The 27,487-nt window shown below is 53.2% G+C and overlaps 1 protein-coding gene across 5 annotated transcripts; it reads left to right on the top strand.

Annotated features, from left to right (window-relative positions):
- Positions 1–2,442: 2,442 nt before the first annotated feature.
- On the top strand, positions 2,443–26,618 carry PLEKHM2 (pleckstrin homology and RUN domain containing M2). Of its 5 annotated transcripts, XM_088178884.1 has the most exons (21): positions 2,444–2,588; positions 12,653–12,759; positions 12,906–13,015; positions 14,143–14,242; positions 14,737–14,824; positions 15,300–15,485; positions 17,215–17,344; positions 17,719–17,778; positions 19,572–19,806; positions 20,843–21,616; positions 21,870–21,939; positions 22,020–22,110; positions 22,389–22,453; positions 22,785–22,873; positions 23,244–23,376; positions 23,461–23,651; positions 23,955–24,020; positions 24,487–24,646; positions 24,853–25,032; positions 25,116–25,232; positions 25,566–26,618. In XM_088178884.1, the coding sequence occupies exons 1-21, from the start codon at positions 2,529–2,531 to the stop codon at positions 25,701–25,703; spliced, it is 3,150 nt and encodes a 1,049-aa protein (XP_088035010.1). In that variant the 5' UTR covers positions 2,444–2,528; the 3' UTR covers positions 25,704–26,618. The 5 variants fall into 5 exon arrangements, 4 of the variants coding, with proteins under 4 accessions (XP_088035010.1, XP_088035009.1, XP_014743880.1 ...); XM_014888394.2 differs by lacking the exon at positions 17,215–17,344 and having other exon boundaries at positions 2,445–2,588; positions 15,300–15,486; XM_088178882.1 differs by lacking the exons at positions 2,444–2,588; positions 17,215–17,344 and adding an exon at positions 3,411–6,022 and having other exon boundaries at positions 15,300–15,486.
- Positions 26,619–27,487: the final 869 nt, after the last annotated feature.

Raw genomic sequence — 27,487 nt, 5'->3', positions numbered from 1 at the left:
TAAAACCAAACTACTTGTACCTATGGAAATGGAAGTGTGCTCACAGAGCTCACTGTTGACTTATCCTTATAACCCAGCCATTTCTTCCACGGTTTTCCTAATACTATTTTTTTTTTACTACCAGAATCCATACTGCAATTCCTGAAGTGTTTCTTGTGCCTCTTTAATTTCTCCCTGGATCACTGGCAGCATTACTGAGGTGCCCTATGACTGCACTGCATGGAGTGGTATCTTGGGAGTATCTTGCAGGTAGCACACCTTGCTGCAGGAAGTGATTCCCCTCAGTGACTTGCTCTGTCCTTCCTCACTCTCTGTCTGTTACAAGTGCCTGATGGCTCTTCTCTTTGGGGATCATGTTCTCCATGTCAACTTCGGGCTGCAAATATTGAGCAAAGAGTTAAAAATCTCTTGGGAAGAGGGTGGGAAGCAACCCAGCATGTGGTGGGAGTGGGATGGATCCTCCCAAGCTTTTCTAAGGAGAATGGAAACTGTCTAAATTCTGGGAGTGGGGAATTTTCCATGTAAATCCATAATTGTGTGGTGGGTGCTTTAAAGGATTATAATCAACTCGTTTCACTTGAAGTAAAACAAATACTTGGGGCATTTAAAACATTCAGGAAAACAGCAGGACATCAGGAAGTCTGTTCTACCATAGAATCCCACAGTGGTTTGGGTTGGAAGGAACCTTAAAGCTCACTTCAGCCCCCATGGGATTATACAGGTGTAGATACTGCACCTGGTGCCTCTGGAGCAAGGAGAAATGCAAATGGGTGCAGGTGCCTGCTGGTGCTGTACAGCTCGTTTGCCTTATACTTTATGCTTTAAATCCTAAAATTCACCAGGAAAGAATAAACTGGTGTGTGGGATCTGTTGGGCTGCTTTACAAGCAGCTGACTTTAGTCTCCCCAGTAACTTGTTGGGGATCAGGCTTGGGTGTTTCAGGCTCGGGATTTGCTCCATTCCCCCCCACCAGTTCAGCAGGAGAGAGTCACCTTCCTCCCCACATATCAAGACAAGCTCTGATCCTTGGGATCCCCTTTAATGCAATGTTTCTGCTTCCCCAGAGGCTGGTGGGGAGCTGGGAAAAGCCCCCAGCCCCGAGTCACAACCCTTCACCTCAGCCTCACATTTTATTTATTATTTATCTTAAGTCTTTTCACCAACTCCTGTCTCTGTCCTGTGACGGCGAGTGGGGCTTGCATTTGAGATTTTTAGGAACTTCTCCCACCAATGGAGGTTTGGGCTGGAACAATGTGGCCCATTTTTGGATCCATGATGCCACCAGCACAAGGACCCCAGCAAAGACCTGGATCAGGTTGCTGGAGCAGAACTGAAGGAACACTGCTGAAGCCCGAGGTGGTGGGGTGCCATATGGATCCCCTATTTTTCCCTCACCACTGATTATTTCCTCTGAGGCCAGCACCCCAGAGTGCAGCAAAGCTGCAGGCTGGCCCTGGCTCGGAGGGCTGGGTGGCTGGTGGGCACCTCAGGTCCCCAAACCCACTGTGTGTCCACTCAGCAGGCACCCAACAGCACTGTCCCCTCCTATCCTCCTGGACTGTGAGGGAACAAACACCATCTCCCCTTATCCCCCTCACATTCCTCCTTGCTGTGAGAGAACCAATGTCACCTTCTCTTGTGTCCCCTCATCGTGTCATGGAGTCCTAAATGCCATCTACCCTCACTGAGGTCAGGGCCATAATAGACCCAAGGCCATCTCCCCTCATGCCCCTCAGTTTCCCCAGTGCCATCTGCCCCCCCATCCCCTCACTAACGGGAAATGAGCCAGGGCCACCTCCCTATATGCCCTCACTGTCCTCAACATCATCTCCCCTCGTGTCCCCTCACTGAGCCCTGGGCTGTGAGGGACCCAGTGCCACCTACCCTCACTGTCCGCAGTGGCACTTCCCTTTGAGTCCCCTCACTATCTCGTCACATCTCCTCAACTGTCTCGAACGCAATTTCCCCTCAGGGGCTCATGAGAGATCCACCACCATCTCCCTCACGGTTCCCTCGCAGGGTCACGAGGGTCCCACCGCCAACGCCGCGGGCGCCATTTGGGCGGGCTAGGTTCGACCCGGCTGGGCTCGGCTGTGTTCGGCTCCACTCGGCTCTGTTCTGTCGGGCTGGGTTCGGCTCCATTCGGCCCTGTTCGATTCAGCTCGGCCACGTTCGGCTCGGCTCGGCGCCGCTCGGCCGGGCTGGGCTGGTCCCGCATCCCGCCCGGGGCGGGCAGTGCCTCTCGCTCCCTCCCTCCGTCCCTCCCTCCTTCCCCGTGACCTCAGTTCCCGGCGGAGCGCGGCCCCACCGCGGCTGGATTCCCTTGTGCTCCCGCGCGGCCCGGTCGCCCCGCTCGCCCCCCTCGCCCGGCCATGGCGCCCTGAGCGCCGCAGAGCCGCCAGCCCGGGGTCGGCCGGGGCAGCCGGCAGGACGGAGCCGGCAGGACGGAGCGGGCCCGGCGAGCGGGACGGCGCTCGGCCTGCGCCGGGCGGGCGCGGCGGGCGGTGGCGACGGCGAGCGGAGGCGCCATGGAGCCGGCGGAGGTGAAGGACCGCATCCTGGAGAACATCTCCCTCTCCGTCAAGAAGGTGGGAGCGGGAGCTCGGCGGGGGCTGCGGATACCGACCCTCGTGCTGGAAGGACTAGGCCTGGGGACACCCCTGGGCCAGGGCTGCGGGGCTGGGGACAGCCCTAGCACAGCTCTGGACTCCGGGGTGTAGGCTGGTGCTGTGCTGTGGTGCCGGTGTTGTGGACAGCCCTGGGGCCCCTCCTTGTGCGGGTGAGGACCCTCCTGTGCTGGGCCTGGGAACAGCTTTGGGACTCCTTACTGTCCTGTGGTTGAGGTGGGGCTGTGGGCCTGGGGACTCCCCTCTGCCCAGGGCTGCCAGTGGGGGCTGTGTCTGCAAAAGTGCAGGGCTGGGGGACACTCCTGGGGTGTCCCCCAGACACACACCACTGCCATGGCTGTAGGGTTGAAGGATGGGTCCGTATGGACCTCCTGCCTGAGGCGTGGGGCTGGGGAACAATCCTGCCGACCTCCACACCCAAGAAACATCACAGGGATACTGATGAACTCTGGGACAGGAGCGTGGGATCAAGGGCACCCAGTATGCCCTTTACCAGAACTCGACACTTTTGGGGGTGTCCTTGGAGACCCCCTTTGCTGAGGGTGTGAGGTTGGACACGGCCCTTGTGGTGGTGGGGATGGCACATCTGGGGAGTGGAGTCACTCTTCCAAAGGGACATTGCCAGAGTCACCCCCAGGACCCTCTGTCTTAGCTGTTTGGGATATACTGAGATTCTCCTGCCCGGGGTTCCTGCTTTCAAAGGACAGGACTGGGTTGGGGGGGGGGGGGGGGGTGTCCTTTTCCCTGGGGCTCTGTTCAGGAGGGATTTGGAGTCCAGCCTAAAACCATCTTTCTGGAGGTTCTGCCTCCAGCCAGGCACATCCTGCGGGGGGCACCGGATAGAGGGACAGGACTTGAGACATTCTCCCCACGGACACAGGGGATGTGTGGTTCATTCCTGTACCCTGCTCTGTGCCCTCAAAGCAGGGCTCTGAACACGTGTCCCCTCACCTTCTCCTTGCCGCTCATTTCTCCTCGGTTGGTTCCTTAAAGCCCACAATGGTGGTGGAAACAGAGAGGACCAGAATGCTGGAATCTTTGGGAAGGCCAAAGGAGTGAGTTTTAAGGATATGCTGGAAATTTTGGTTTGGCCCACATGTGAGCTCCAACCAACCTTGAAAAAGAAACCCTGCTCCATTTGAGGAGGCAACAGGAGTTTCATTTGTGTTTTTCCCAAGTTTGGGGGAAAGGCTGTCTGGACTTGCTGTTGCTCCAGTTGTTGAGTTTCCTCTGCCTTATGGAATAGGAGTTTTCCTGTGCTCTGCAGTGTGTCCTGACAAAGATTCATCCATGAAAACTTGTTTTATGAAGACCAACATGAGTGAATTCCTGGTGCTGTTAAGAAAAGGGATGGCTGGATACTGCTGGATACTGGGGTATGGGATGGATATGCAAACCTCTCCTGGCTTTTTTCTTCTGTGGATGACCCTGACCTCTGGTCTCTAAAAATTAAGGATAATCTTATATCTATCTGGAAATCAGTGGATGTTCAGCCTGCTCTGAGCTCTGTCACAATGCTCTGCAATTCTTTTGCTTTGGTTTCCCTGCATATATAAGGAATACAACTTACCACACAGGGTTGGTTGGACATAATTTGTTTGCATTCAGAAAATCCTTGGAAGATCATGTTTGGAAATGCTAAAAAGTCAACATGATGTTTATTTTAATTACTGTTGTTATTGAAGAGGATTCTTCAGCTCCAGCTCTGCCAGCACACCCTGGCCTGCCCAATGCCTGCCAACTCATGTCTTGGTCCAGCAGTGAAAATTTTGGAATTTTCTAATCCTGCCTCTTCATTCTTGTTCAGAGCAAAACTCTGGGAAGTGTAGGAGCCTGCTTCAGGCTGATGGATTAATTTCTATCACCCGAGTGAAACCAAACTCAAGCCATGGTGAAATTCCACCCTGCTTTTTTATCCCCAGTGCTTTTTTATGCACTTCTCCTTCCTCAGGGAAATCACTATGGAGCTGCTAATTTTTCCCAGTGCTTACCTCTCCCACTTCAGCCTGAAATCCCTGATCCTCTTTTTCCCTGTGAGTGGCAAGAGTAAAGTAATAGGTTAAGGGAGCAAGTGGCTTTGTGCTGGGAAATCCTACTCATCCCTCATCCTTGTCTTGAGTAACTCCTTGGCGCTGAAATTGTGTCATGGGGCTTGGAGGAGTTTTCCAAGCATCTTGCCTCTGATTTCAAAAGCTTCCTTACAGTGTGGGTTGCTCACTCCTTACTTTCACCACTGGTGCAGGTGTGGAATGGAGGATTTGGATGTGGCTATGGTGATGGTGGGGGTTTTCTTTTCTCACCTGCAGACCCAAAGAGGAGGAAACAAAGCCTTATTTTCATGGAGTTACCCTGTGCTTGCAGCCTCGGATGAGGGAGGAGAGAAACAGCAGCACAGCCCTGGGAAGGGTTTGACACTCAGGGCTGTGACTGTACCTGGCTGTGTTTTCAGTTTTTACCAGGTGCTGTTGGATTTTAGGGATGGAGGATCAGAGCACAAGCAGTAGGTGAATTCTGTACAAACACACAGCAAAAAAATGCTTTGATTCCAAGCAAATCCCTCAAACCTCAGTGAATAGGACTGTTTCTCTTATTTTCCTGGAGAGACATGAGGGATGGAGCACAGACGCAAAAGTGGCTTGGAGAGGGTAATTCCAGCCTGTGCGGTTCTCTATGTTGTTCCCAGGTACCAGGGAGAGATCAGTGGTACCTCTGCTGTGCATTTCAGAGGTGTGAGGTTGGAGGTGTGAAGTCAGGCCTTCACTGAAAAAAGTGAGGCAAAACAGCTAACTTAGACAAAATAGGCTTCTCCAGCCAGAGAGATGTCAAGAGGTTTCTGCTCTTGGTGGCTTCAGGAGAGGCTGAGAAAGCTCAGCACTATGGAGCTGGGTCCCTGCTTCAGTTCCAAGGGAACTGGGAGCATGGTTTTGATTTCCCATCTACATCTTGTCCTCTGTGTCCTCCCTGGGAGCTGTAAATTAATTCACAGGGTGATGCTTTCTGCACACATGGATAGTGTTACTTCAGTCTTGTGGCCCTTTTTTTTCCCTTTTCCCACTCAGTTCCCCTTCTGCTAAGAAGGCTGTGCTCTAGCTGAAATTACTGTACAAATTGATGCTTAACCCTTGTTTTTTGTGAGGATTTAGGGCTTTATTGGGGCAGACGGCTGGGGATGGGCATGTTGTGGCTCAGTGTGCAGGCTCTTGTTCACTCAAGTGCTTGTTTCCTTCTAGGAGATGCTGCTGTGTATGGTGACAGTGGGATGAGAGCAGCTTCCTGATGCTGCCCAGGTGGACTCTAAACATACCAGAAACGCCAACAACTTCAAATCCATCCTTGGCCAAGCAATTCCTGGTAGCCAGGAGCTGTCACAGGTTCCCTGGTCCATGAAACTGGTGGTTTGTGTTCTCTTGAGTTTCCCTGAATATTCCCTGGGTTCAGGAGGAGTTTAGTGCTCTCCTACCTGGGATTAGGTGGTGAAAATGCAATGTCCTTAAATAGTGTTATTGTTGACAATTCCAGGAGCTGAATGTATAATCAGAAAAGAGGTTAGAATGTCAGATTTTGGAGCTCCTCTCTGTTTTTCAGGCTGTTCTGCTGGCTTTGAAGGACAAACATTGCCATGAGCTCTGGAGCAGCTGATCCTTGGTGCATGTCAATCAGGTGGAGCAGTGGTTTTTGCTGACGTTGCAGGAGTTCTTGCCAAAAGCTCTGGCTCTGTTCCGTTTCTGCATGACTTTGGGAAGGTTTCCACTGCCCTCACAGCAAGTTAATGCTGAGCCTTTGCTGCCTGTTTCTGGGTTGGATTTTTAGCCCTGTACCTTTGAAATGCCTTTGCAGCCTCCTGTGCTGCTGAGCTCTGCCTTGTGACACCTCTGCTTCTCCTGCATGGTGAGGGAGGGTGGGTTTGGGCATGGCTTAGTGCTCCCGTGTCCTGGAGAGGAGCAGGGGGTGCTGGAGTGGAGCATCCCTACTCAAATAACATAGGGAATGTGCTTATCTCTGCCTGGCTGGATTTATTTAGCCCAACTGCTGTGGCACGGAGGCAGCAGCTCTGGAGATGTGAAAACAGCCAAAGTCTTGCCTTCTGCTTCCTTTTGAGAGACACCTCAAAGACCACAGAGGTTTTTATCTCTGCCAGGATCTTTCCTCTTGTTCACTCACATCTCTCCAGGCCACATCTGTTACTGCTGCAGGGACCACATTAAGCAGGTAGCCCTGCATGTTCCTCTGCCGTGTGTACCAGGTTTGCCAGCTGCCAAAACCTGTGGGTGAAGGTAGCAGCAATCTCATGGAAATCCTGAGTTGTCCATGAAGACAAGACACAGGGGTCACTCAGGTGCTTTTAACAAGTCCACCGATGTGTTTTGGTGGACCTCCAAGGGCTTTGTCTCTCTAGTGCTGTGGTTCTGCTCTCATCACAGCTGTATATTGCTTGGGTTGTTTGAGTATTTCAAGGTTTATCTCTTTAGAAATTCCTTTTGCCTGATCCCAGTGATCAGGCAACTTCCCTGCCTGGCTATCCAGGACCCACTTTGGTAGTCATACTCATACCACCACAGGTCTGCTGATGATCCAGGGTTCATTGTCCACAGTTTCAAGGGGATTGGGTTCTGCAGGTACCTAAACTGATGTTTGTCCTCCATAACACCCAAAATCAGCTCTGGAGTTGAACGTGGACAAGGCTGTGATAACATTTGGAGACTTAAAACGTCCCATTTGTGTTCTCCCTCTAACACAAAGCATTTTGCTGGGAGAGCAGCCAGTTTAGGAGGGTGAATTTGGCCATGGTTTTCCCAAGGAGCTAAAGGAAAGCCTCCAAGCCTCTCTGCCTCTGATTGCACAATTTTGGTGGCTGTTGAGTGATTTCAGCTTTCCCCACTTTTGGTGAACTGGTCCAAGAGGTGTAACTGAATTAAGCATGGATGGGAGGCCGTCAGCGGTGGGGAGGGACTCAATACCCGATGTGTGAGGGAGCACCAGCTCCCTGGGAGAGCAACACCTTGCTTGCTCCTGGAGTGTTTGCCACCGGACTTGGTTTTTTTTCTGCATAAAATCTATTTTTTTTTCTGTTATGCTGAGCATGTGTCCTTTCCACCTGCCTTTGGGACCCTGTTCTGCTGCAGCTGATTCTGTGCCCAGCCCCTGCTCTGCTCGCTGTGACACAGGAGCAGGATGCGCCTTAAAAATTCCCACTGGAAAAATCCTATCCTTGTCTGAGCCACATGTGAGTTCAGCCTGCTGCAAGCTTTGCTGCTTAGAAGTAGTGAAGGAAAGCCTCAGAAAAGCCTTGGGAGGTGTGAGCTGAGAAGTGTATGTGTTCCAGGAGGTGACATCTTGCTTGCATTGGAATGGGAATGCTTCAAAGCTCAGTGTTTCCAGCAAGGAGCAACTTTGCTGTGGGTTTCAGCTTTACCTGTGTCAGGCTCCTGTCTGTCCACATCTCCAGTTGCTCCAGTAGCACTCATGGTGCCTTCCAGATGCTGGTGCTCTGAATGTGCCTGGTGTGTTTTTTCTGGAAAAAGCCTCAAGATCCAGGTGAGGCCCACAAAGTGGGAAGCTGGGCGCTGAGGCTGGTGCTGGTTTGTAAGGAGCGTTGAGTCAGATCATGTGTGTGACCTCCAAAATGTCCTGCTAGAGCCGGAGTTTTAGGGTTTCGTGTTGTACCGGTGTATGAGAGAGACTAGTTTTCCAGGCACAGGAGTTCAGCCTTCTCGTTATCCATTTGTCATTGAATGTCTGTACGCCCTTAGCAGGTGTGAAAGTGACAGTTCTGAGGTGTCTTCCCCTGGCACTGAGCTGTCATCACTTGGGACAAGGTCAGTTGCCCTTTCTTGTGCTCCCTGGAGCTCCAGGATTGCTCCTGAGGGTGCTAAGCTCTTCCAGCTGGGAAAAACCCTTCATCTCAGTCCATGTGCTGTGGGTGGGAATGAAGGCTTTGAAGCACTTCTTCCCTCTCCCATCCCAGTTAAGGAGCTGAGGAATGCAAAGGGTGTTTGTTGTTCTTTCGCTGTGTTTTGTCCTGCCAGGGAAATACCAAGCAGAACAAGTGAAATGGAATTGATGTTGGAAAGCTGCTGGTGAAACATCTGCAGGGCAGATTTACAGAGGGGAGATGTGGACTCAGTTGGAATGTGGCCAGGCTTGAACAGGTCAGGAGACTATTTCAGTATCCAATGGATTTTTAGAATTACTGAAGGGATTTCAAAGCCACCACAAGAATGATTGGATTTGTGAATGAGCTTTCCAGAACACCTCCCTGGTTATTTGTTGGCTTCCCTTGCAACACAGGAACTCTGCAGATCAGCCTGGAAAGCTTCACACTCATTGAGAAGCATTGCAATTAATAGGTTATAAAATTGTGCAAGGAAGAGCCTCTCTCGTGTATGCCAATGTGGGGTGGGGTGTGTCACTGCTAGAAGAATGAACTTGTGATTGATAAACAGCAATTAAGTCCTCCTCAGTGCAGACAAGGTGTGAGTGTTTGCCAGTGCCAGCCAGGCCTCTGTTCCCGTTGGACAAACCCTTTTCTGCTCCAGGCTCTCCCAGATGTGTTCAGCCTGTGGCTGGGCTGTTGTGGCCCTCTCCCTGAGCAGGTTCTGTCCCACAAGCCCTGGTGCTCAGACCTGGTCAGGGCTGCAGAGTGGTCCCGGTGGATGGATGGCCAGGATGCCTTCTCCATGCCAGCAGTGCTTATTTTGGCCAAAGGAATGTCTATAAATAGCCCTGGGTTAGGGCTCCAGGCATTGCTGTGCCCCTCACGAGTCCTCCATGCGAGCCAGCCTTCAGCCCTTCCTTCTGGATTTGGGGTGCAGAGAAGATGAGGGAAAGAGCATCTCTCCAGAAACCCAGGGATGATGGTTTTAACCCAATTATTTGCCTCCTTCCTGAGCTTCCTGGCTCCAGGCCAGCTCACTGCCCAGCTGTGTCAGGGAGCTGCTTTGTGGATGCCTCATGAAGTTTGGTCACCACCTCCCAGACTGACTGTGGAGGGAGAGGCTGGTTCAATTATCTATGTGTGTTTTATAACGACTTACAGGAGATTCCATATAAACATTCCATAAAATGCCTTTTTTTGGGGCAGTACCACATCACTCCTTCTGTCACCATGCTCAGAGGAGGGTGCTGGGATCATCCCTCATGATGCTCGTGGTCGTAATTCCTACAAACTTTCAGCTAGGCATTGGATCTTTGAAAGATGGTGCAGCTGGGCTTTGTTCCCCAGTTGGGAAAGCTGTTTCATCCTAACTTTTCTCCATGTGTCTTCACCCTTCTTCCCAAGCCAGAAACACCTCCCCATCAGCTTTTGCAAGTCTTTCCCCACCCTAGCTGGAGGGATGACTCCACCCAGGAGATCCTGAGGCTTGCTGTGTCTTGTTTCCTCCCTGGACAGGATGGCTGGGCAGGAATTCACCGGGCTTATCTCTTTTGGGAATTGTGCTCCAGTGAGCTGTGCCTGCCCTTGGCTGGGTGCTGGAATCCTTTGGCCATGTTTATTTTGGAGGGATGCTGGGAATGGCACCATCCCTGAATGCAGCACTGTATGGGGATGTGGTGGCACATCTCAGTGGGAGTAAGCCCTTGTGGCTTCCCTGTGACCCACAGCTCCTGAAAGGCCGTGATTCGCAGTGCCAGAATCCCAATCCCAAACTGCTGAGCGCACGTTTCCCGCCCACTGGGCTGGTGTGACCTCATGACTCAGAGCAAAACACAGTCACATCAGCTCATCCTCTGGCCCCTGATGTGCCATGGGGAGGAGGTTGAGCCCTATGGGGTGCGTTTCCTCTGGGTATGGCCATGGGAGTCAGGTTTTCCAGCAGCCTCCCCAGGAAGGGGAATGCAGAGGGGGGAGCTGGTTTGTGCCGAGCAGGAGGCTCATTTCTCCTTGCAGAGCAGCTAGAAGGGACACCAACCCTTGGTGTAACATAGAATGAGCCCTTCAAAACTTAAGCCCCTTCCTGGAAGAAGATTGGGCTTTTCCAAGGAAGAGAAATTCATGTTTTAGATAGAGACAGCCACCATTTGCTAATAGTTTGCACCCTTGGATGACAGGAGGGGGTTGATCCAGGGAGAAGGATGAGAGTTGTGCACTGGCTGCAGGAAGGAGCATGATGAAGTTCTGAGTTATTCTGGGGGAAAGGAAGAAAGAAAAAAGAGGAAATACTTGTATTTTCTCATCTCTTTTGCTGCCCAGGCTTGGAGTGTCTCTGTCACGAGGAATTCCTCCAGTTAGAGTCACAGACAGGCTCCAAGTTCCCTCCACACTGACCTCTCCAAGCTGTGTCTTCTTTTTTTCAGTGGTGAGCTAATGAAATGCCTGATTTATTCTTGTTCCTCCCAGCTCTCCCCTACAGCTGCATTTCCCCAGTCCACCACAGAGCCTGCAGAAACACCTAGAACCTCCTCCAAGGGGGCCCCAGATCCCTGCAGAGCCAACAGCCTGGTTGGGACAAGTTGGGAATTTCTACCTTCAAATGCTGGCTGATGTCCTGTGAGATCTTTGCTTCTGCCTCAATTTGCACAAAATCGGGATGTTTTAGTGAGCTCCAGCTCTTGGAGATCACCCCCATGACTCCATCTATCCATCACCCGAGGGATATGGCTCTACATTATAAGTCTCTTTCTTCCTCTGGTGTCCTTGCAGCAGCTTCAAACTCTGGCTGCAAGTATCTTCTGAAATTTTTCTTAAATAGTAGGATTTTAGGGCATTTTCCTCTCTGCTTCAGTGTGGGCTGCCTATGAATAGTGGGAATCTTCTGGAAAAGCTTCCTCCCAAAAATGGATAGGAGCTGTTGAGCTGAAGTGCGCCAGGTCTCACCTGGGTGTTGTGAAAGCCCCTGTGGATCTCTGGAACACCCACAAGTGCCTCTGCAAACACCACCTTGTTGTGTATCTGCTTCCCCAGGGGCTTCACCTGCTGGAACAGGGACAGACAGAGCAGGGCTGTGCCATCAGACAGGGGAGCTCTGGCTGTGATTCTCCAGGCTCAGCAGGTTTTCCTCACGTAAGGGTTGGGACCAGCTCCATGCAGGAACACGCCTGGCTCTCCCATCTTACCTAAGAGCTCCAGAGGGATTCAAGGTTTTCAGGCCAGGAGGGTGTTGCAGCTCAATATGTTCATACTCTTTAAGAGTGTTGTTGGGACCAGTTCCAGGAGCCCTGAGGTGTTCTCTGTCCCCTGGGTCACTTCACATCAAGACTGGATGATTTTTCCAAAAGGAGCTGTTCTAGTAATAATTCTGGAGGAGCAACCTGCTTTGAGGGACAGGTCAGATCTGACAAGCATAATAATGTCAAGTTTTTGCATTTTACACATCTGTCATCTAGTGACGTTTGGCAAAGACATGTCAGGTTACTAAAATAACATATACATTGTCTATAATGTTTCTGTGGCTCAGCTGAGCTGTTCTAACTTGTTGCCAGCAAAAAGCTATTGGCCTGTCCAGCAGAGATTACATCCCGGGAGAATAATCTCCCTGCCTGGATGCCGAGCATGTGTGAGACAGGACCTAAATAGATCCATAAACTCTGGGGGCAGGAGGAGGCCTGTGAGTCAGCTGGGAAGGATATAGGATTTGGGTGCAAGGGGATTTCTAGGATTTCTAGCAAAACCGAGGAGAGGCCTCATCCATGTCAGAGCCAGAAACAGAACAGAGCTGGGGTTTATTTCTACTCTGCACCACTTTGTGGTGGCTGCAGGGGAACTGCCAGACCCCACTGGTCTGGTAGTGTTGGCTGGGAGGGAAGAGGCTGCTCACCATTGGGGAACTTGGTTGTGCAGCCACATGGCACTGCTGGGCTGTGAGATGTGGGGACAACTGGGCAGGATGTTCTCGCGGTAGTTACTGCCTTTAAGGTCCTCTCAAAACCATCAGCTACTCTCCGTAAGTAAAGCCTGCAACAGGGTTTAGCAAGCTGAGAGATCACAAAAAACTGTTTGATGCTGGTTATGAGTGTTTTGGTACCTCCACCTGCTCCTCGTGGGCTGGAGAAGGGCATTCTAGCCATCCCATCTCTTCTTTTTGCAGCTGCAGAGCTACTTTGCTGCCTGTGAAGATGAGACACCGGCCATCAGAAACCACGACAAGGTCCTGCAGCGGCTCTGTGAACACCTGGACCATGCTCTGCTCTACGGGTGAGCCTGGAACCCTGGGATGCTGCTTTTCCCCATGGAAAAAGCCTGGTGTGGAGCCTCAGTATGGGAAAACCATCTAGACAGGGATTGGGGTGGAGATAATGAAGCTTTTGCTTAATTTTCCTCTGGGATTTTTCTTTCTCCAGACTGCAAGATCTTTCCTCAGGGTACTGGGTGCTTGTGGTTCACTTCACGCGCCGGGAAGCCATCAAACAGATTGAAGTGCTGCAGCACGTGGCCACCAACCTGGGACGCAGTGAGTATTCACAGTGTCCCCAGCTCTGCGTTTGGAGAGCCCTGGGGAAGCCCAGGTTGTGCTGAGGAGTTGGGGCTGCTGGTGGATTGAGGGAGCCATTGGAATCCAGGTCACAGGCAAACGAATTGCAGAATCATTAAAGTTGGAGGGGACCTCTAAGATCATCAAGTCCTACTATTATCTCAGCACTGCCATGTCCACCACTAAATTGCCGCATCCACATGTAGTTTGAACATTTCCAGGGGACTTCCACCACTTCCTGGGCAGCCTTTGCCAAGAAGGTGGGAGTCCTGCCATGGCCGTGTGAGGTCTCTGGAAACGATGTCACTGTGCTTCGGGGTTACGTGCTGAGGTGTAGCCCAGCACATAACTGCTGCCCTGAGACCCAAGGGGCTCTGCCTTCCGGAGGGGTTCCAGATAGATGGGAGTCCTGTGGCCATGGCCCCAGGAAGAGTTCCTGGCAGAGGGTAGCACGTGGGAAGGATGGGAGTCCTGCAGGGCTGTGGCCTCGAGAAGGGTTCCTGGCAGATGGGAGCCCTGTGGGGCCGTGCCCTTGGGAAGGGTTCCTGGCAGATGGGAGCATCCCCTCTCACCCCACATCTTGATGTTGCAGTCATGCGCATGATTCTGCATTTTCCCTGCTCCAAGTTGTCCATAGCAGATGTTTAGGACCATCGAGGCCACTTTTGATGCAGGACCATGCCCAGATCCTCTGTGCCTGCTTATCCAAACACCCACCGTGGACTGGGCCTGCACTGGTGAGAGCAGAGCTGAGCACAGACTCTACTGTCACCTCTCTCTGCACCAGAATTTGTGTCAAATCTCACCTGGGCTGATTCACAGCGATTCTCCCTCTGCCTCTCCTGGCGTTTCTGTCAGGGATCCCATCTTGCTGGAGACACACAGTTGTGTGGCTACTTTTCACCTGTTTCCCACCAATTTTACTCCAAATCATGGATCTCTCACTGGCATCCCCCCACCCCCCCGCCCTGATTTCCCTCATAGTTGCTCCCCTCAAATGATACGAATTAATGATCTGAGGGGTTTTAACTAATTCGTGAGTATTTCTAGGCTTGTGTCACTTCTCAGGTCTTTCCAGATAAATCTCTCTGCTGCTCTGTTTCCAGGCCGGGCCTGGTTGTACCTTGCCCTCAATGAAAATTCCTTGGAGAGCTACTTGAGGCTGTTCCAGGAGAACCTCAACCTGCTGCACAAGTACTATGTCAAGTGAGTATCCCAGCTCCTTCTCCTTTGGATAGCGTGTGACATCCCTCCTTGTCAGAAGCCAGTCTGAATTTGCCAGTAGGGGACAAGCAGTTGATCAGAGTTTGATTTTTTTTTTCTTTTCCTTGTGGGATTTACGTGGTTAATTTAAAGGTCCTGGATGTGGATGCACTGTCCTCTTATCTCTATGAGGCCCTGTAAGCATTTCTCCTAGTTCCTGCTTTTTCTCTGAAGTCCCCTTTATATTTCTCCATGATTTCCAAGGAGCTGCTGAGCTCCTGTCCAGGCACACAGCTTTGCTGGACACCTGGAAATGTGGCTATAGCTCAGTTTGGGGACCGCACATAGTGGCTGCCCACGGAGACGAGAAGTGAGCTGCCAGCTCCAGGGCCAATCAGTGCCAGCTTGGAGACGCCCCCAAAGAAACAGAAGGGCCCTTGAAGCTGCTCCTCCTCTTTCCCACATCTGTAAAGCTCTTTTGTTCCTCTCTGTGGCAGGAACGCCCTGGTCTGCAGTCACGATCATCTGACCTTGTTCTTAACACTGGTATCTGGGCTGGAGTTCATCCGCTTTGACTTGGACCTGGTGAGTGTTTGATCTGTTCTCCTGGCTCTGGGAGAGTGGGAATGTGGAGCGGGGGAAGCCCAGGGTGGGACAGATCCCACTTCTTGGTCCAGGGTGGACCTTCCTGTTGACCTTAGCTGAAAACATAGCGCTGATGATTTTGGGAAAGACTTTTAGGTCTTTGGGGATCCAACAGTGGTTTTTGTTCCTGTTACTCAGTTCTTCACTGTTTGGAGGGGGAACAAGGCAAGTGCAGGGCAGATTGATGGGGATAAAGGAGCTGAGCTCTGCAAGTGTAGTACGAAACCGTGGTGTCCCTCCAAAAAACACAAATCCACTGGATAGCCCTTGGCAAAACTGCTGGGTTTCCTCTGAGATGGACACTGAAGGGGACCTTCAAGGGACAGTCCTGCTGTTTTGGTGGGCTGACATTTCCCCCAGCTGTGCCAGTAACAGTGACTGGAGCATGACTCTCACTGCATTTTCTGCCCTGCAGGATGCTCCATACCTGGATCTGGCCCCGTACATGCCAGATTACTACAAGCCTCAGTACCTGCTGGACTTTGAGGAGCGCCTGCCCAGCTCCGTGCATGGCTCTGACAGCCTCTCCCTCAACTCCTTCAACTCTGTCACCTCCACCAACCTGGAATGGGACGACAGTGCCATTGCACCATCCAGTGAGGGTCAGTGGTTTTGGGGGCAGTGTGGGGAGGGCTGTGTTCTTCCCACATCCCCTTCAGATAAGGCAGCAGATTTTAGACTGGAAGAGACCAAAGCAAGAGATCCAGCAGCCCGGCTAGGAGTTTCTCATGTCTTACGTCCTTGGGAGACAGACAAAGGGAAATGGGTTTAAACTAAGAGTTTTAAAAGAAAAAACGGGAAATTCAGATTAGGTATTAGGAAGACACTCTTCCCTGTGAGGGTGGTGAAGTCCTGGCACAGTTTGTCCAGAGCAGCTGTGACTGCCCCAACTCTGGCAGTGTCCAAGGCCAGGCTGGACAGGGCTTGGAGCAGCCTGGGATAGTGGAAGGTGTCCCTGCCCATGGCAGGGGGTGCAATTAGGTCAGTTTTAAAGTCCCTTCCAACCCAAACCATTCTGTGCTGATTTCTGTGCCTCAGACTGGGAGAGAAGGACTTTGCCTGCAGGCATCCCAAGCCACATTGCCATCCTGGGGGTTTTAGCAAGAGCTGGAGGAATCTCCCCACAGAGTGAAGGCCATGCCTGTGTCTGAATGTGGCTTCCAGGTCAGCAGGGACACAGGGCTGCAGGGGAGGTTTTTAACTGTTTATTTCACAGTCCAGAGACCCACATGTGCTGGCCCTGGTGGGAAGTAGTTTCCAGTTTCTTCTCTGTGTCTGCAGTCTGGGAGAAAGACAGTCAGTGATCTCAAAGGTGTTTTTTCCTCTTGATACATCTTGAGCAGCCTGATAAATTGTCCTACTCAACCCCTTATCCCTTCAGAGAGGCTGGATGTTGTTCCTGATGAACTGGGCAGACACGTACTTTGTGTCTGCCCCATGAATCTGCTGCAGCCAGGGCAGGGAGCTCCTGTCCTGCACCCACCACATTCACATGAAACAGCAGCTCTGTTGATGCTGTTTCTAATCCAAAATTAAACCTGTCCTGGTTTTTATGTCAGTTTGAGCAAAGGGGATTCTGGAATAGAACTGGAATGGGATGAACTGTTAGATGGGTGCAGGGAATTTGGGACTGAGCCCACACACACAAATGGGTTCCCTCAAAACAAGGGTCACCAGTTGTCTTTTATGAGCGTGATAGAACCTGCAGGTATTAAAGATACTGAGAAGGAACAGCCTGGGATGGGCATTAGAGTTGTTTTAACAAAGGACTTGGAAGCACAGCACTGGTTTGGGCTCACCACATCTGCACTCAGTAAAGGGTTTGATTTTAGGGACTTGCACATGACAAGTCTCCAGGTCCCAGGGAAGTTGGAGACACCACGAGGAGCCTAGAAATAAAAATCATAGGAAGAAGGTTCTCTGTCCCCAGAAGTTTGGCATAGGCAGCTGTTGTGCTGCATCCCTGGGCTTGTATTCCTGCTTCTCTTTCAGCAGAGCATGTCTTGCACCAGACATCTCCTGCCTGTCCCTATCACTGGGTGTCCCTGGCCTTCTGGTGGATGGCTGCTTAATGCTCAAGAGAAGAGGGCTTTGGAGTAGAGATTCAGGAGACTTTGGAGATGGATTTTGGGTTTGGCATCATCTCAGCCCATTCCATGTCCAGGCAGTGGCTGTGCTCTGTGTCTCAGTCTCTCCATGCACAGAAGGGTTTGGTGCTGATGAAGGAATGCTGGACCAGGACCCAGGAGGGCAGGAATTGCTGCTGCTGCTCTGGGTGTGGAGGAATTTAACTTTTCCCTGTAACTATTACCCTGCTCATCATTTCAACTGGGGCATGTTTCTACCCTGGGAGTGTAGGTGGAACTGGGGATTGTAGGATCAGAGGACAAGTTTTTCCTTTTAATCTGATCCCTGGCTTTGCAAACATTCATGAGTCAAACATTACACTATCTATGGGAGGTAAGTGTGAAGTGGGGAAACTGAGGTACAGAGAGATTAAATTGCTTCCCAGAGAGGATCAAGCCCTAGGTGACACTGTTTATCTGGTTTAGCTTCCTAGCAGCTTGAATAGTGGGGCCTTCACTCTTCCCTGGTCCCTTTGTAGCTCTCATAACATGGTTGTTCCAGAAGGAACAGCCATTAGTGTAGCTGGTTTCTATTCACATCCACATTCCCTATTCTCTCATGTGTTTCAGATACCAGTGGATTGTTTTGTTTCTCCCATTCCCATCTCCCTCCCCAAATCCCCTTCACACTCTCCCCTCTCCCCTCTCCCCTCTTCCCTCCCCACTACCTGTATTTCTAATCCTGAGTTTTATCCCTCATTTTTGTAGATTATGATTTTGGAGATGTCTTTCCAGCAATGCAGACCATGCCCAGCAGAGACTGGGAAGGTGGGACACACTCATCTCTTACAGCATTTTGGTTTTCTCTCTGCATTGCTGCCCCCTGAGCTTGCTGCATGTTCCCATGTTTGTTTCTTTAACAACCAACTGCCCTGTCCTGATGGAATTCCGTACAGTCCCAAAATGTGGGATGTGCCAGCTGCCCTCATGCCGTGGATTTCCTCTTTGGGGTAAAGCACAAAGGGTACTGATTGAAAAACTGATCCACCATCATTGGTTTCCTGAAAGCCCTGGAAAACAGCTGAACTAATTCTGCTGCCTTAAATTTTGGGCATTTTGCAGGCCTTAATTTGGAATGTTTTGTTATTTTTATTGATTTTACCTCTTTTTAAACCCATTTACTAGCTACCTCTGGCCTTTATGGCCAAGAGCACTTGCCCAATTTAAAGGAATTTGTTCTTCCTCCACATGCAGCCCCTGTGCATATCCTCCACTGGAGCAGCATCTTCTCTGCTTCACCCCCAGAGGAAACACATCCACACTCCATCCTTTGCAGCTCAAAGCTGGATGGAGCCTTATGGTACCACCTGAATATTTGGGAAATATTTGGGCAAATCTGCCTGAATTCCATGTGGATTGCTCTCAGGCTCTAACACGCTTCCTCTTACATTCTTTCTTACCCTACACACAGGGATGTCACTGAGGTGGCTTAATGTGTCCCTGGAGGGTACAAACCACATTTCTAAACCCAAGGTGCAGCCAACAGCTCCAGCGTGGGTGTTGGGTGGAGGCTGAAGCCCAGGGGTTGTGGGGAAAGGCAGATCCCTCTGGATTTGAGGATTTAAAACCTGATCGACTTCCCAGGTAGAGCTTACACTCCCCCTGCTCTGGGGCAGCTTTTCCAGTGGGAACAAAGTGGCATTCTGGAATCATCCAGCACAAAACGCCTGGATTAGAGTTTCACAAGAGGTTTCATTTTCCTCCTCAAATCCCACACCCCAAATCAGTCTGCCAGGGCTGTGGTTCTCTTCCCAAGGGGTCTTTTTAGCTGGCTGTGGAAAGGAATCATCGCATCGTGGAATGGTTTGGGTTGAAAGGGACCTTAAGGATCATCTCAATCCAATCCCTTGTTATGGGCAGGGACACCTTCCACCTAACTAGAAACAGTGCTGGGAGAAGAGGAGGGCATGGATAACTTTCCTTTAACCATGATTTTGGATGGATAATAATAGTACAAGCATGATTCCTGCAGCCCTTCTCCACTGCTCTTTTTCCCTCTGAAGACTAACACGGGCCCAGTTGTTTGTGCTCCGCCCTGTCCGTGCCACCTGCTGTCCTCAGATCCCCGTGGATGCTGTGTCCCTTCTCCAGCACACTCCAGCCCCCACGTGTGTCTCATGTGAGCAGAGGAGAGCAGCAAGCCCTGTTAGGATTGCTGCTCCATGGGCTGGCCCTGTGTTTGCCCTTCCAGCTGAGCAAGCACCTTCCCATGGCCCCATGACAGGGCAGGAGCAGCAGCCTCGTTGCTCGTTGTCACCTTGCTCAGGAACAATGGCCCCAAGACCCCTCAGACTCTTCCCACAGACACCACCTCTGCTCCTCCATCTGGCTGCTGGCTCCTGGGTGACCAAGCTGCTGTGTTCAGGCATTCTCTGAACTGCAGAGGGGTTGCAAGATCTCACGCTGGCCTCCCTGTCCCTTCTTGCCAGGAGCTGCTGGCACTGCCACTGGCATGGTGCCCACACAGTGCCTCGAGCCCCCAGCGCGTGGCTTGGCTTGATCTGGCTCCATCCAGGAGCCCGAGCCAGCGCTGATCTGCTCTCCCCACCGTGTCCCTGCAGACGGAGACCTGACGGACACACTCAGCTGCCCGCGCTCCACCGCCTCCGAGGCCAACGGCAGCAGGGCCGCGGCCAGGAGCCCCACGCAGCGCCACAATCCCTTCAACGAGGACAAGGCTGAGGCGCCGTCCTCCGCTGACGCCACGCCGGTGCATGCGGCTTCCCGGGACAAGGCAGAGGCCACCCCTGAAGGAACGGACCAGTCCGAGAGCTGTACAGAGCTGGAGGTCATCAGGTCAGGTCATGAGGAGCTCAGACAGAGCTGCTGGCCGTGGAAGGGGTGGCAGATGTTGAAGATGAGCCACCTCTTCTATCCCAGTGAGGACAGTCTCTGTGCTGCAGCCTTTAGTCAGCCCCGTGGGGCTGGACTGGGTCCCTTGATTCCACATCACCCCCTTTCCCTGCCAGTGTGTGTTAGAGGGCTCAAAGTAATCCATGAGCGTTTATTTGGAGCTCTCTCCAGCTGGTGGCAGCTTTGCAGCAGCTCTGGGGTTTAGAGCTTCTCTCCCGTCCTGTCCCTCCTCTTGTTTGTCAGTGAGCTGTGGCCAAACCGGAGGTGCCTCTGCAGAGCTCCTGGCTGGTGTTTGGGTGTTTGACTCCTGCAGGGGAGATCCTCAAGGGATCCCTCAGAGCACTCAATGCAGACAAAGAGCTCAGGGCACTGTCTGCTCACACCCAGCGATGGGGACTCCCCAAACCTGCCCAGCAGGGCTGTGCTTTGTTCTCGTGCCAGGTTTTCCCAGAGTAGGAGCAGAGCTGGGTTTTATACATCATCGCACATGGGAGACACAGGGAAGGGAAGCACTGGGCTTGCTTCCCAGACAGAGGTGACCTGGCAACAGTTTGGGTGCTGTGGATGCCAGAACACTCCTGCAGCACATGCCGGTGTGCTCCAACATGCATCTCCCTCTTCTGGCAGGTGGGGACACGGCATTCCCACCTCTAGAAATCTCCTCCCTTCCCAGCCTCTTGATCTCAACCAGGGATTTCTCCCAAGTCACTTCAGCTCCACAATCGTTTGTGGATCCCTTTACAGCTGAAAGAAAGCCCAAAGTGCTGTGTCAGCATCTTTTTGGGATAGGTAGGAAAAAGTTTCTATACTCTGTCTCGTGAAAACTGGCACAGAGATGGGGGCTCTACATGGCTGCACATTGAGCAGTGTTTTTGATAGATGGATTTCTCTGCAATAGGGAAAATTGCAAAGGGATGTTGTTGGGAAAGGGTTGCAGAGTCTAAACAGGCACAGTGGGTGATGTTCTTCTCTCTCACAGGTTAGCCAAGAAGAAGAAGACAGGCAAGAAGAAGAAGGCGAAGCCTGAGGAGGCGGTGAACAGCCCAGCACCCGCAGCACCCGAGGCCAGCGGGGACAGCGGCATCAACGGGCTGAGCGATAGGGAAGAGCCACCGAGGGACAGGGAGGAGCCACCGAGGGACGGGGGCCCTGCTGCCCTGGGCGGGCCGGAGAAAGGCGGAGAGTGCGCTACCCTTGGCCCGCTGGCCCTGCGCATCCCCGAGATGAAGGACACGTCCATGGAGAGCGTGGGGCAGCCCCTGAGCAAGGTCATGGACAGGCTCAATGGGCAGCTGGACCCTGGGGGCTGGAATGCCGCCCTGGAGCCCCCCGGGCAGCCCTTTCGGACCGGCACGCCAGGGGAGACCCCGGATGGATCGTCCTCTGGCGACTTTAGCGAGGGGATTTCAGCCCCCATGGACTTCTACCGATTTACCGTCGAGAGTCCAAACGCTGCTGCACCAGGTGGTGGCCACCATGACCCTCCAGGGCCTGGCCAACCGCCACATGTTTCTGGTAGCCCTAAGGCTCCTGAAGAAGAAGAAAGCAGAGAGGGAGAAGCAGTTGGGGCAGTAGAGGAGTCGGAAAGGACAAGTGATGAACCTCAAACTAGCCAGACAAAAACAACCAACCCGCAGGCTCTTTGTGAGCCCGAGAAGGAGCAGCCCAGCCCTTCTCTGAGCAGCGCTGAGGACTCTGGGGTGGAGGAAGGGCAGGGCAGCCCCTCGGAGCTGACCCATCCCTCCGAGTTCAGGTGAGGATGGGTTTGCTCAGCAGGGAGAGCATCTTTGAAACAATCTTGAGCTCAAGTTGACGCTTTTCCCTTTGTCCTCGGTTTGGGGGGCAAAGCCCATCCTTGTCCAGGATGAAGAGGAGGTACAAAGGGTCAGGAAGAGAAAGTCTTGGGGAGCTAACAAATGCCCAAATCGTGGACATATTCAACAAGGAAGGGGATTCCCCTTCCTGGACTCACATCCATGTCCATCCTCTGCTGTCTCTCTCTGCAGGGTGGATAACAACCATCTCCTCCTGCTGATGATCCATGTCTTTCGGGAAAATGAGGAGCAGTTGTTCAGGGTAAAGGATCTCCATCAATTGAAGGATCAGCTCTGTGCTTGCATCAGCCCAGGGCTGAGAGCTCCTTTTTTTCCATGCAGATGATCCGAATGAGCACGGGGCACATGGAGGGGAACCTGCAGCTAATCTACGTCCTGCTGACTGATTGCTACGTGTACCTCATCCGGAAAGGTATCTCATCCCGACAGCCTCTGGGCTCAGTGGGAGGGAAGAAGGCTCCATCCATGGCTTGTACGTGGATTAGGCCATTATTGCCTTCACTGCCAGTTCCCTTGAGTCTCATGGTCACAGTAGGGAGCTCAGATGGACTTGTCCTCCGGGAGCCCTGGGACACGTGTCCCGTGGCTCCATGCTGCCTAGGACATGGCTCAGTTTGCAGGTGCATCGCTGCTGCTGCTGCAGAGGGGGTCCTGTGCCCCCCTTCACATGGCTCTCTGTGTCTGTGCCAGGGGCAGCGGAGAAGCCATACATGGTGGAGGAGGCCGTGTCCTACAACGAGCTGGATTACATCTCGGTGAGCGCAGCCGGGGCAGGCAGCCCAGGGGAGCTGGAGGCTAGTGGGGGGATCAGTTCTCACCTGTCCAGGGGTGCAGGTGCCAGAAGCATCACAATGGAGAGTGTTTGTGTCCATGGGGAGCGTTCTGGGCAGTGAACCTTTGAGACTGGGAGAGTTGGTAGTGATGCCCCTTCCAGTGCTACCTCTGTGGGTGCCCACCTTGCTCATGTCTTTGCATGGGCAGCGGAGTGACCACTGACCCTCTCCCTGGGGCTAGAAGCCCGGTCAGCCCTGCTCTGTTGCCTCTCAACCTGTGCCTGGCTTCCCTAACCACTGGTGTGTGACACAGGTGGGGCTGGATCAGCAGACGGTGACGCTGGTGTGCACCAACCGGAGGAAGCAGTTCCTGCTCGACACTGCCGACATGGCTCTCACTGAGTGAGTGGGGAACTGGAGCATGGAACTCTGGAATGCTTGGACTTGGGGACAGTGGGAGACCCCTAGAGACAGCCCTTCACGACAGTGCTGCCGCCCGTGAGGGGCTTGGGGGTTGGTTCGATGGCACTGGCTGAACCCAGCTGACAGCTAGAAATGCCTCAGGCATGGATACAACCAAAGTATCTTCCCTGGATAAACTGTCACCCCATCCCTCAGTCTGAGCTTTGGGGCTTTGGGCAATGCAGCAGACCACGTGTCACTTGGGACCAGAGGCCCATGTTTAATGGGAGCCCTTTGGGCACCAGAGTGTATGAGGGAGATGAGGGGCTGTTTGCCCCAGCCTTGTCAGAGATCTCTGCCTCCCTCTCAGATTCTTCCTGGTCTCGTTGAAGTCAGCCATGATCAAAGGGTGCCGGGAGCCTCCTTATCCCAGTATCCTCACAGATGCCACCATGGAGAAGCTGGCACTTGCCAAGTTTGTGGCGCAGGAGTCCAAGTGTGAGGTGAGTTTGGGTACCACCACCATCACTGCAGGTGACAAAGTCACCATCACAGGAGACTCCCTTGAATCCTTCTGGTTCTTACAGGCCTGCAATGTGGTTGTGCGTTTCTATGGCCTCGTTCACTGGGAAGACCCCATGGATGAGGCGCTGGGACCCAGCAGCAGCAGCTACTCCTCTGCAGAAAGCACCGTGACCAAGGACGGCATCCTGCACTACAAGGCAGGCACCTCCTACCTGGGCAAGGAGCAGTGGAAGCCCTGCTTCGTGGTGCTCAGGTGGGTACTGGGGCTGTGGGCCAGGGCTGAAGTCAGACAGGGCTCTTGGGAGAAGGTGCTGGGAGCAGTTTGCTGCCCCAGAGCTGCCTGGGAGGTCGAGAGGACTCATCTTGCCACCTAAAGGGGCCAAGCTACCAGTTTGGTGGCTAAAGCCACCATTTGTGGGTGCCCAGCAGCAGGAATGTGACCCCATGGGGCTGCATGGGTGGAGGGCAGGGCAGGGATGGCTGTAGGACCACAGGCAGAGGATACCAGAGCTGAGCTGACTCCACTTACCTCGTCTCTCATCTTCCCAAACGGCAGCAACGGGATCTTGTACCAGTACCCAGATCGGACGGATGTCACCCCTCTGCTCTCCATAAACATGGGGTAAGTGGCTGGTTGGACACGGCACCCAAACTCGATAGGGATCTGAGGAGCAGGAGCTATATTGGATGTCCAGGGAGGGGTTGCAGGCTGGATCATGACCTGGTCCATGCTGCAGGACTCCCGGCTGCTCCTGCCTGGGGGCAGGTGCCAATTAGTTTTGGCTCCAGCCCATGCCACTGGAAATAGGCTCATTTCCTTCTTTGGGTGGGGCCTTGGCCTCTGAGAGGTGGGTGATGCATCCCTCCAAGAACCCTGCTGGGAGACCCACTCTGCTCAACTCCAGCTCTGCTGCAATGTGAAGAGCCTGGAGATGGTCCTTGGAACAATCCCAGGGGATGTCACGGATGGGAGATGATTGACTGTTGGGAGCAGGGGTGACGTGCTGCCCAGGGAGGGCAGTCAGAGGCTGTTCAGCTCGTTCTGGCCCATCCATCCGGCTCATCTTCATCCTCCCCCTCTCTCCCAGCGGCGAGCAGTGTGGGGGATGCCGGCGTTCCAACACCACCGACCGGCCCCACTCCTTCCAGGTGATCCTGACAGACCGGCCCTCCCTGGAGCTGAGTGCTGACAACGAGGAGGACATGGCAGACTGGATGCAGTACTTCTGCCAGGCTGTCTCCAAAGGGGTGAGCTGGGGACAAGCCCTGAGCGTGGGTGCTTCGGCCTCCATCTTTGCCCAGAGCCCCTTTGGCATTGCCGAAAGCAGCAGGAATGTCTGGCAGGATGGAGCAGGCAGTTTTATCCTGAGCTAGGAGGGTTTCCCCACAGGGCACCCCATGGAGATGGGGCTCCACCATGCCAGGTTTTATCTCCCCTTCCCCACCCCATGCAGGTGATCCCCCAGGGTGTTGCCCCCACGCCTTGCGTTCCCTGCTGCCTGGTGCTGACAGACGAGAAGGCTTTCACATGCCACGAGGACTGCCAGACCAGCTTCTTCCGCTCACTGGGCACTGCGGAGCTGACGGACATCACGGCCGTCTCCACAGAGGCCGGCAAGGAGTACTGTATCCTGGTGAGTGTAGGGCTTTGGGACCTGCTGGCCCGGGGCTGGGCGAGCACCCAGTGCTGACACCTGGCCTCTCTCTTGGTGTTTAGGAGTTTGCTCAGGACAGCAAGGAGTTCCTGCCTCCCTGGGTCCTTTATTTTAGTTGCACTATGGAACTGGAGAGGTTCCTGTCAGCACTGAACGTTGCGTGGAGGAACATCTACCAGGTGAGCATGTGGGGCTGCCTCACACTCTCATCCAGTGAGGGAGGGCAGAGGGATGAATATGTCCCTGTAGGGTGAACTCAGCTTTACCATAAAGGGCAGGAGAGCCAGAGAGGTCCTCTGTGTCCGTTTAATCAAAGGATTTAGAATCCGGCAAGACAAGCCATATGAGCATCCAGTGCTGGCGAGCGGAGTGGGAGAAATGTGGGTCAGCCCTGCTGTCACCATATCCATGACACAGGCAGCTTCCCCATGTGGATTTGAGGTGGTTTTACAGCGAGAGGGAGAAGTGACTGTTGTCTGTTTCCCTCCTGACACCCCACACTCGTGTTTCAGGTCGATCTCCAGCACAAGGCCATTCTGGATGCTGCTGTGAAGAAGAAATGTGAGGATGCCCAGAGCCTCATTGACAGCGCCTGGCAGCGCAGTGACAGCCTCTGCCGGGGCCGGGCTGAGCGAGACCCCTGGTGTTAACCCTGGACAGGGGAGGACAGCCCATGGGAGCCCGTTTTTGGGGATCAGGGCCTATATCTGGCCAACTGGCACCCCAAAGCCTCCTGCCACCACCAGGGCCGTGCCTGCAGCGTGGACCCCGTGATCTCCACCGAGCCAGGGACATCTGGCATGGTTTGGGGAGCAGCCAGACGCTTCACCACCTGCGCCTTCCTCCTTGTTCATCTGCCACAGGGCAAATAATTTGCCTTTCGCAGAATAATATCCCAGTAGTAGTGCGGGAGAGGGTGGGAGCAGGGTGGGCTGGGACTAGCATCCCTGTTCTGGTGGGTAGCAGGACTGAGGACTTGTTCATTTTCGAACAGGGTCGGGGCGAGGCGGGAATACTCAATCCTTTATCGTGCATGTTTTGTTGCTCATACAATCACGGAGGAAGGCACTGCTCCGCCTCCTTCTCCTGGAGAGCTCCGGGGCCTCCGGACACCACTGAACCTTTCTCAGCCTGTCCAGGAGATTTGAGGCTAGGGAAGAAGGAACAGGGCCAAATACTTGGCTTTAAACGTGGTTTTAGGAGATCTTAGCAGCCGATTTGTGGTTTGAACGCTGGCCCTGTGCACTGGGGGAGAAGAGGTGGAGTCCCGCGTTCTTCAGGTGTCCTAAGGGACATTGTCATGTGGCTGCCACCAAACATGTCCCCATCTCCTCAGCTCACTGCATCCAAGGCCAGCGAGGACCCATCGCCACTTGCTCTCCACAATGAGCACTTTGGGGCACAACCCCAGCTTTTAAATAATAATAATAATAACCTGGAGACCTTCTCATGTAATATACGTTCACGGGGCCTTTTTCTGGGAGGAAACGTATGTGACTGAATGTATATGTACATACATCTGCATCCTTTCCCCACTCCCCAAATAAATAGACCTTGGTAACTCAGCCTTGGCCCTACGTCAGATATTGCCACCGGGGGCTGCTGCTCCTCCTGCTGTAAGGTGTGAACCTGTGGGATGGCTCTGGGGCAGGGATAAGGGGGGATTTGGATAAAAAGAGCGGGGAGGATGTGTACCTCCAGTTCCTCCCTAAACCCCCAGCAGCGTTAACCCTGCGGTGGGACACGTTCGTGGCTTCAACTGGGAATTACCCATCGGAACACAGAGTCTTCATGTTTTGCCCTTATCCCTGGATCCAGGAGATATTCCCAGTCCCCTGGATCCGGGAGATCTAGTCCAGTCTAGACAAGAAAGAAACAGCCATGGGGGCAGCCCCCAGCATCACGCACTGTCCCCATAAACCCTCCTTGACGTCTGACATCGAAACGAAAGTGTTGGGGGATATTGGGACCGGGACAGCCACTGGCAAGGGAAGGAGTCGGGTTTGGAGGGGTTCACACTTCCTCCCCCTCAGTAATCACCGAAGTGCCTCGGCCGTGGGATAAACCGAGTCCCAGGGGGTCCCTGCGCAGCCCTAAAAATAGGAATCCGTGGCGGGGGCGGGACACCGACATCCCCCACCCTCCCAGCATTTTTCCGCAGGAAGCTCCAATTTCAAAGCACCGGGAGAGGCGGGCGAGACCCCCGCAAGTCCTCCTCGCACCGCGGCCACAGATGCAGCCAGTTTTCCAGTCCTCATCCTCGGTGACTGCATGTGCCCCCCAAAATTCCTCTCCCTCCGTTTCTGTTCCGATGTTATCCCGCCTTTTTTTTTTTTTTTTTTTGCCTGCTTTTCCCTATTTGCGCTGGGGCAGCACCGTCACGTGAGACCGGGCCCGGCTGGACGCGGTTGCCGGGGGTGCGCGGGTGTCGGGG

Source organism: Sturnus vulgaris, chromosome 25 (assembly GCF_052056855.1).
Source record: "Sturnus vulgaris isolate bStuVul1 chromosome 25, bStuVul1.hap1, whole genome shotgun sequence".
Classification (NCBI taxonomy): Eukaryota; Metazoa; Chordata; class Aves; order Passeriformes; family Sturnidae; genus Sturnus; species Sturnus vulgaris.
Note: the sequence above shows the minus strand (reverse complement) of the source record. Positions and strands in the feature narration are given on the sequence as shown.

Excerpts from the sequence above, each read along its gene's own strand:
- PLEKHM2 (XM_088178884.1), top strand. The coding sequence starts at position 2,529 with ATGGAGCCGGCGGAGGTGAAGGACCGCATCCTGGAGAACATCTCCCTC. Across the intron at positions 13,016-14,142 it reads GGCCACCAACCTGGGACGCA|GCCGGGCCTGGTTGTACCTT; the intron begins GTGAGTATTCAC and ends CTCTGTTTCCAG. Across the intron at positions 24,647-24,852 it reads GCCAGGCTGTCTCCAAAGGG|GTGATCCCCCAGGGTGTTGC; the intron begins GTGAGCTGGGGA and ends CACCCCATGCAG.